This window comes from Crocodylus porosus, unplaced genomic scaffold (genome assembly GCF_001723895.1).
Source record: "Crocodylus porosus isolate Cpor-Errol unplaced genomic scaffold, CroPor_comp1, whole genome shotgun sequence".
Taxonomy (NCBI): Eukaryota; Metazoa; Chordata; order Crocodylia; family Crocodylidae; genus Crocodylus; species Crocodylus porosus.
In genome coordinates, this window is record NW_017728918.1 from 58461260 (window position 1) to 58470882 (window position 9623).

At 40.4% G+C, this 9623-nt stretch overlaps 1 protein-coding gene across 1 annotated transcript in view; it reads left to right on the plus strand.

Annotated features, from left to right (window-relative positions):
* Positions 1-9623, plus strand: part of CD109 (CD109 molecule) — a 106885-nt gene that overhangs the window by 93601 nt on the left and 3661 nt on the right. The window contains exons 30-31 of the mRNA XM_019538158.1: positions 2604-2746; positions 9201-9357. Coding sequence (XP_019393703.1) covers positions 2604-2746; positions 9201-9357 — 300 coding nt within the window. The remainder of the gene's footprint in view (positions 1-2603; positions 2747-9200; positions 9358-9623) is intronic.

A 9623-nucleotide genomic window follows, 5' to 3' on the forward strand; every position in this document is an offset into this window, starting at 1 on the left:
TGAGCAGAAACTAGAGAGAGAGCAGGACAGTCAACTTGCAGAAACTTGAAGGTACCTCACTGTGCACTGACTTACTGTCATGTGTCTTGCACCATATGGTATAATCCCTTTGAATTTGGGCCAATACCTTTTCTTGTTGCTTCCGGGAACTGTTCTACGTAGCTGTATGACAGAGAAGTCCAATTTCCTGGATAATCTTCTTGACTCCCCAAGTAATGAACAACTCTGACTAATTTCCCTTGGTAAGTTGAGAATAATTTTTTCTCTGACTTCTGAGAGATGTATCTAATAGTAAATCAGGGAAAAATTGATAGTTATTTTTATATAAAAGCTATTTATATATGTGAAGCCATAAACATTTTTATATTTGTTGGCTATTATTGTAAGTCTGCCAAATATTTATTAGCACTTAACGGTGCCTCCTTTATCAGCATCTTGCATTTGTTTTTATCACTCTGATAATATTCAAGTTGAGCTTTTCAGTGTTGTTAGTTTCCACTGAGGTGTTCAATTACATACTCTTTCCCTTGTCTCTGGCTCCAGTAATGTTGTATCAAGTTTCTGCAATAAGGTACTGCTATTAGGAGTGAACATCACACAGGATGTGTATCAGTCTAAGACCTCTAACAGTATCCGCATCTCTGAATCTTCTGTTTGTGCCTGGCTGGTTTGGGCCTCTAGGCCACCCAGGCTATTTAATTTCCTTTGCTGAATTAATGTTTTGTCAAGACTGTTCACACAATATAGCTAGCTCATGATTGCTTAATCCTGACTCCACCCTCCCTGGTTTGGCTGCTCCCATTAATAGTTTCCTGAGCAGGTGAAATGATCAGTTGAAATGATCCCAGAAAAGGGCAAACATAGTGCCCACATTTAAAAAAGGGAAAAAGGAGGATCTAGGGAACTACAGACCAGTCAGCTCCCCCTCATTTCCTGGAAAAATCATGGCGCAAATCTTCAAGGAATTCTAAGCAATTGGAGGAGAAAAAGGCGATTAGGAGCAGTTAGCATGGATTCACCAGGGGCAAGTCATATCTGACTAACCTGATTGCCTTCTATGAAGAGGTGACTGGCTCTGTGGATGTGGGGAAATGGGTGGATGTGGTGTACATTGATTTCTCCCACAACATTCTCTCAGGCAAGCTAAGGAAGTATGGGCTTGATGAATGGACTGTAAAGTAGATAGAAAGCTGGCTGGAGTATCAGGCTCAGAGAGGAGCAATGAATGGCTTGATGTCTAGCTGGCACCTGGTATCAAGTGAAGTACCCCAGGGGTCAGTTCTAGGGCCAGTTTTGTTCAATGTCTTCGTCAACAATTTGGAAGATGGCATAGAGTGCACCCTCAGCAAATTTGCAGATGACACCAAGCTGGGGGGAGCAGTAGATATGCTGGAAAGTAGAGCCAAGATTCAGAGTGACTTAGCCAATTGGGGGATGGGGCCAAAAGGAATCTGATGAGGTGCAACAAGGATAAGAGCAAAGTCCTGCACTTAGGGCAGAACAGTCCCATTCACCAATACAGGTTGGGGGTTCACTTGCTGGGCAACAGCTCTGCCGAAAAGGACATGGGGGTTACAGTGGACAATAAGCTGAATATGAGCCAGCAGTGTGCCTTTGTTGCCAAGTAGGCTAACGGCGTACTGGGCTGCATTGGTAGATGCGTTGCCAGTAAGTCAAGGGAAGTGATTATTCCCCTCCATTCAGCACTAGTGAGTTTACATTTGGAGTACCGTGTTCAATTTTGGAGCCCTCATTACAGAAGGGATGTGGACAAATTGGAGAGAGTCCAGCGGAGAACAGCAAAAATGGTGAGGGGGCTGGGTGACATGACTTACAAGGAAAGACTGAGGGAACTGGGCTTATTTAGTTTACAGAAGAGGAGACTGAGAGGGGTCTTAATAGCAGCCTTCAGCTATTTGAAGTGGGGTTCAAAAGCAGATGAAGCTAGACTGTTCTCAGTAGTGGCAGATGACAGAATAAGGAGCAACAGTCAAGTTGCAGCAAGAGAAATTAGGTTAGATATTAGGAAGAATTTCCTTACTAGGAGGGTGGTGAAACACTGGAACAGGTTACCCAGAGAGGTTGTGGAATCTCCATCCTTGGAGGTTTTCAAGACCTCGCTAGACAGATCTTTGGATATGATAGTCTAGTTGGGGATGGTCCTGCTTTGAGCAGCGGTTGGACTAGATGACCTGCTGAGGTCCCTTCCAACCCTAACTTTCTATGATTCTATGAGCAGGTCATCGCCTGACTATTCAGACCTCCCTGAAGACATTAGCTCTTCTACAGCTGCTTCAAGCAGCTGATGGAAAAAGTGGCACCATTTGAAATAAAAGCTGTGGCAAGCAGCTTGCTGGTCCTGCACACCTTTTATGCTGTAGCTATATGTGCTCTTACTTACTTTTCAGGCCTTCGTCACTGGAGTGGGGTGAGGAAAAGAATCCTGAGAAGAAACAGGGTACTACTGTCCCTGTTTTTGTAGCATGAACTGAACTAATGTAGCAATTGGCAATTTGTGTGACACTTTGAAATCTAGCTAATTTATTTGGCTTACTCATTTTTGCTGCACAGAGGTCATTTATGTTTGTATTTATATTTCACAGCTCAACATTATTTACAATGTGAAGCATTCAGTCACTTATAGAAGGCGCAGATCTGCTCAAAGTCCAGAAGCCTTTGACTTAGATGTTGTTGTAAATGATGACAAAAACGATATAAATCATTTGACCCTAAATGTGTGTACAAGGTAAGTAACTCATCTGCTACTTCTCTGGATCCATACAGTATCATGTATTACATTGTAATATTTAGGATGTGTCAAGTGTGACATAGCTGTATGAATGTATCGCTACCCATAATATGGACCCATAATAAGTTTACGTAAAATAAATGAATGATGTCATACAGAGGATCAGTTATTAAACTCAGTAGCAAATGGTTAAATCACCATCATCTTATAGAACTGAAGAGATTAATCATCAAGAAATAAATATCATTTGTCCTGTCATATTTTTAGATGCAATATCTTAATCATCATGGTTTTGTAAAGGTTGGAGTTCTATAGAAACAGTCATATGAAATATGACTGAAATCTGATTGAAGTATGACTTGTAACAGCTGTTGCTCTACTTGTACAGTCAGTAAGTTACATCTTAGAGCAGTTTTTTGATCAAAGCCAAGTGACTTGGTACTGAGAATACCCGTATTGAGTTCCTGGTTATGCAACTGGCCTGTTAGGTGACTGTAAAATGGGAATAAAACACTTTGAGATCAAATGATGAGATTGCTGTATATGATGTAGGTGGTATTACTACTACTGCTACTAAGTAAAGCCAATGACATTTTTGGCAAAATTAAAATTTATTGTAGCATGCTTTTTCATCAGAAATTAAAATATTTTGCAGAACCATATTGACTTCAACAAAAAGTCTCACTGCAAACACTCTTGCATGGTATAACTGGGTGATTAGATCACTGGCATTAGATATGACTAGCCTTGGTTCAATTTATTTCCAGCCTCTTAATGAGGTTGAGAAGGGACTTGAATGTGCATTTTCCATATCCCAAGCCAGTATCTATGGCTATAGAGTGACCATGATGCTCAATCATTTCTACCTTTCCTGAATAAAAATTCTCAGATTTTGATTCAAAAATGGGCATTTCAGTGCAATATCATACGAAAGATTTCATTTGCATTCTAATGCAGAATAGAAAAGGAATTTCAGAACTTCTAAAATTGCCAGAAAAAAGGAATTGTCACCCTCCAGTCAGCTGTATTAATAAAATCCACTTGGAACAATTATCAAGAATCCCTTGTGGTGGAAAACAATCTCTGTAAAACATTAATATTCATTCGGAATGCTTAAGTAACATTTAAACTTCTAATTTATTCACTTATCTATATTCTTGTAATTTTATATATTATAGATTTAAAAATATTTATTTAGCATAATTTTAAGTATTGTCAGCATATTGGACAGGTATTCTTTTATAACATTTGTTAAAAGCTAAATACCACCATATAATAATATTTCAGTATCTCTGACTGCATGCATCTTTCTCTTTGGTGCAATAGGGAAGGACATTACCTTAATAGTCTGTTCCTACTCTAATAATTATCCTACCAAGGTACTTGTTGGTTTGTTTTTTGAGGGTACAACTTGTAGGCAGTGGTAACACCTAGACCTGATTTTTCATCAAAGACATTCAAGAAGGGAAAGGAGTCCTGTAACAGAGCAGTCTGTCCCTTTAAGAGGGATTTGTCAGTTGAGGAATCTCAATTGTGGGGCATTTGGATAATTATAGAGTGTCCTGCTGAGAGCTTAAAACCCTAGAAGAGAGAGCAGATGAGCAGCAAACTTTGAGGGAGCAGTTTGCAAAGGGGAGAAAGCAAATTGTGAATTGAACTGCTTGGTGTATGTAGGGGTCAGGTTACTGTAAGTTGGGGTCAGAGCAAAAGGGGTTTCCCTCCCAATGTCCAGGACAGAATAGTAGGATTTTGTTTTGCTTGGTTTCTTTGTTTATAAGAGGGGTGGAGGGCAATCTTTTTGGCAAGTATGCCCCAAATTAGTCCTGCACCCTCCCTGAGTGTCACTTTAATCTCTACTCTGCCCAGTTTGCTGCTATGCTTTCTGTCCCTTGCCTTATGCTCCCTGCCCAATCTGTTGCTTTGCTTTTGCTTTCTGTTCTATCTGCAGCTGTCCTGCCTGTCCCCTTCCTGGTCTACTACATGCCACACAAAGGCTGCCCATGTCACTTTTGGCATGTCTGCCACAGGTTGGCCACCTCCTGTTTAAAAGTCTGTGTTTATGTTCCTCAGGGAGCAAAACCCATGTACAGAAACCAGTAGACAAGGAAATCTACTTGCAAACCCTCAGCACAGCTTGACAATAACAGTCTAACATTGTTGCTGAGTGCACCATTGGGTGACTCCCAATAAGTCAGTAAACTCTGCTCTGGAGGGACCATTCTAGAGTTGAAAGGCATTATGAGTCTCCAGGGCTATTCGGTCTTTGCCTGCTGAGTACCCAAGGGTACTAGTTGTGAGCTTTTCTTGTGCTATGGCTATGTGCATACCGGGAACTGAACTGAGCTTGCCTAACTTGCTTCTCATAGACCACTGAACAGCCATTAAATATTAACAGTTGTTGTACTGAGGCCATCAATGAACAGGTGACATAAAACCTCCATATCCTATTAGTTTATTTTTAGGCGTTGAGTTACACAATTAAATTGTTTTCTTAATTACTTTGCTGACTTCTTTTGCTGTTTGGCATGAAATTGAATATACATGCTATTAAGGGAAGCATTTTAAGATAGGTATTTTACCAGTTTCCTTATTAGATGCATCCTGTTGTAGGTAAAGAAAACTGGATAATTCAAAGGGCATTGTGCTTATATATCACTTATTTACATTTTCTCCACCCTTTTTGTTTTACAACCAAGGTTACTGGGATGAAAACAGTCTTTGTTTTTAAGTTCTCATCTGCTCCTATTTCATATTTGCTCTCTTGAAATTTCACTCCTTGTCCTGTGACATAGTAATCATTTCCCTCCAAACATGACCTTTGCCAAACCATCATTGTCCATCGTGCTTGGTGCTAAATCTCTTCTCCAGTATACTTAATTGTTGTCTATTAACATTGTAAACTCTTAGGGGCAAGGACTGTCTTACTGTACAGTGCTTAGCACAATGGGCCCTGAGCCAGATTTGGGGTGTTTGTGTGATAGTTATACAGCCAAATGCAATGGCTGTATGTAGGAGATTATGATTTCAGTTGAGAAAGAGCCATGAAGGATTTATGTGATCTTTAAAGCCTAAGTTTTGTTTATGTATACAATTCTAGTAAGAAATCTAGTGAGATAGGCAGTGGACAGGGATGCAACGTGCCCTTAAACAGAATGGCTTTTTGATAGATTTTTCCATGGAGTGTCAAGAGCTCTTTAAATTCTAGCACAAATTTAAGATACACGTAAAGGATACATTTTTGGTGCATCTATATCAATAGCTTAGGAAGTATCTTTTGACTGCATGTCAGGATTTTTTTTCCCTGGAAGAGTTCCCTTGATTCAGAACCAAGGATACACCCAGGAAGGAATCTACCTCTTTCCCCTCCTCCAGGGTGCTGAGAGGCACTGTCACCTCTTTTAGTTTGATGGACTTCCATAGCTACTTCAGAAAGGTGCATAACTACTAACATCAAAGTCCATCAGTTGCAAAACGTCACATGAATGATGATGGCCTTTTGCTGAAGCACAGATGGGGAAGAATTGTACTTCATTGTGGATGGCTAAAGAGCAGCTAGAGCCTTAATCTGAGTTAACCCAACTAAAATGTACGAGTGATTCCATTACCTCTTCTGGACACACAAATTCTACCATTAGAGGAAAAGTAGCATGCTTTGAGACACGCAGCTGTTTCCATATTCCTATAATATAGGGGCAGCTATGTTCCAATAGTGGGTAATAGAATCACTCCTACACTTTAGCTGGGTAACTTAGTTAGTCTCAGCCTACACTTTGGTTGTCCACAAAGTGAAATATGTTTCTGCCCTTAGCAAAACCAGAGCTTGCTCTGCATCATACAAACTCGATATGTGTCACAATGTGATAACTGCCTGAATCATTTAAAAGTGCATACAAAAAGACTGAAAAATCACATTCAACCCAATCTAAAAATAAAGGCAAGACATTTTGTTGTTAGTTTAGCATTGTTAACCTCAGGACTCTGAACCAAAGATATTCTGGGGCTAGAAAACCTGCCACAGTAGTATAGAAGGATGAACAAAAACTCTTCCCGGCTCTGATGGGATTCCTGGCATTTCCAGGACAGGAGGAACCATATTTGATTGGTTCTGTTCAGAAGTGCTCTCTTCTGAGTCTACTGGCTACATTTGCCTGGTATCTGCACTCATTTGCTTTCCACTGCTATATTTTTTAGGCTAGAAGAGACTACACAGATCTCAAACCACTGAAACAGTGGACTCAGAACACAGAATTACAGCCCAAGGTTTCCTCAGCCCAATTAAGAGACATGTTTTAATTCTTCAATCTAATTCTCAATTCTAAGAGACATGTTTTAATCATTCTCCTAGACAGTTGTCCTGTCCTATGAAAAAGGAAGCAATCTTTCTTTCTTTTTTTGCTGGGGGTTGTGGGAGTTTGGAGTATGTAACCTCTGGGGGTAAAAACATTTTGCTTGATTTAGGTTACCCATTGGTGTTTTTTGGTGGCATCTAGATTCTCTAGATGGCTTGGGATATTTCTGTCTTCTTATTGGTAATTATAACACACAGATAATTACATCCAGGTCCAATTCAGTTCTTTGTTTTCAGTAGCAGCTACTTTGGCTGAGTGCATTAGCCAGCAGATGGTTTTATTTATTTCTAATTTCATGAGCCAGCCAGTCAGCAGTTGCATTGTGTCTCTTTCAGAGTGATATCTGCATTCAATTAACCATACTGCTGCCAGGCTTAATAGCTTTGCTTTGAAAAGCAACTCTTCTCCTTTTCTAAACCATCCAAATAAACAAAGAAATAGTTTACTTTGAACTACTGTCAGGCACTCAAAATGCAGACTGTTCTGTTCCAGAGTAACAATGGTGGCTTATCCCTGTGCCACTGAAAGAGCCTTCTATTTGATATAAAGAAACACAGTCTTTGCAGGACATGTAAGTGTTTCATGCAAAACAGAAAGCTGTAAATATATTTAGTATAGTCCCATTGTATACCATGGTAAATTAGACCCACTCTAGAATAAGCTTTCTATTGCAGCATATGAGTCTGACATTGGTAGAAGAGGCTATAATAGGCGTTTTCAGGAAAAATGGCAGAATTCAACTTATTACATTTTCTAAAATGGGATTCATAAGGTGACTTGTAAATTTTCAAATTGGAGGTTGGGGAAGCAGTCTAATGGGGACCCCCTTAAATGAATGATGGACCCTTGTTTAAGAAATATAAAAACAATGACTAGCCTATAACAGTTTTTTTAGCTTTTTTTGAACTTGAGGGACTTGTCCATATCTGCTGTGAATTGAATAGAATCCAATTTCAAAAACTGTATATTATAGTACTTACTTCCTTGCAAAGGGGTTAGGCAATGGGGGTGGTTATCATCTAGGCTGGGACAAACCTACGCTTAGGGCATAGTTTATAGTTTTAAACAAAAAACACCACAAGAAAGGAAATATCACAAGATACAGTCTTAGAATTCTAGCAATGTATAATTTAGATTTCTGAATAGCTTTTACCCAGTTATAGTATTTTCACCTAATTATACTAGCAACGTTTACATTGGCTTCACTGGGGTTAAGATTACTGTATACTGCCAGTAGCAACAATACTGTGATCTGCATAGACATTGTTAGGGGGAATGGACAGAGAAATTTGTTTTTTGTTTTTTTTCAATCTTCAAATTAGCATAATGTAACAAAACATTGAGAGAAAAAAGTTGGAAGCCCCTTCCCTGGGGCTGGAACTATGGTGGGGAAACCCTGCAGTCCCAAGGGAACACTCAGGGTAGTCCTGTAATGGGGAGAAACTTACCCACGGCAGACACATCAGCCAGGGGCTGACCCTAGCTGAGCACACCACCTGCGCGGTTCACCAGCTGCCTGTTTAAATGGCTGGAACCAGTGTAAGGTGATGATGTCACTGGGGAACACAAGCTGGCTCAGGTAAAAACTGGTGGCAGAAGGAACACTGGTGAGCAATAGCCAGGAGGCAGCTGGGTGCTCCTGTCGGCGTGACCAGAGCTACCTTCAGGGTGGGACCCAGGACGGGGTCCTGAAGAGGGGTCTGCTCCACAGCCAGAGCAGCAATCAGCACCCGGACCGGGATGAACTCTAAGGGATGGACTGCTGCAACTTTGTGGGATCTGCCCACTTCTGAATAGGAACAACAAGACATGGCAAGCAAATACTGAGGCTCTCTCTGGGGAGGTGACATGCAATCAGCGAAGGTGCCTGAGGGAAATCAGAGGTGGGATAAGAACAATGAATCCTGAGCCACTCCAGAATGGCTTCATGAAACCCAGCGAGTATACCTAACAATTTAGAAAGGCGTGACTGTGTTTTTTTTATTAATTTCCCAAATATTATGCCTTCTATATAATAATATGGCGTTTTAACAGATAATGTATTTTATTTCAATGGAATGATATTTGTTTCCTGTTAACATTTTCTTGCGTCTGATTTTAAGGTATTTGGGGTCCAGTGCATCTCCCAAAAGTGGTATGGCCCTCATGGAAGTTGGCATGCTTAGTGGCTTCTCTGCATTACCGGATTTCATTTCATTACATGATCCAATTAAGAAGGTAGAAAAGGACAATGGCAAAGTCAGCCTATACTTAGATTCTGTAAGTTGGAAAAACAAGAAAATGCATTTGTAATGACACTTATTAAATTAAATTCACAGTAGCTGTTCAGTACCTTTTATGCAAATTGTAATTACATCCTCTAAAGCAGTTGTAGGCAAAATACTGCCTGCAGGCCAGGTGTGGCCCACCAGGTAATTTAATCCTGCCTGTGAGCATCCACCAATTAATTATACCCTGCCCAGCCCACACACCTTACTCTCACCCTCATGTGCGAAAGGACCCTAGCCCAGCCACAACACAGCTTC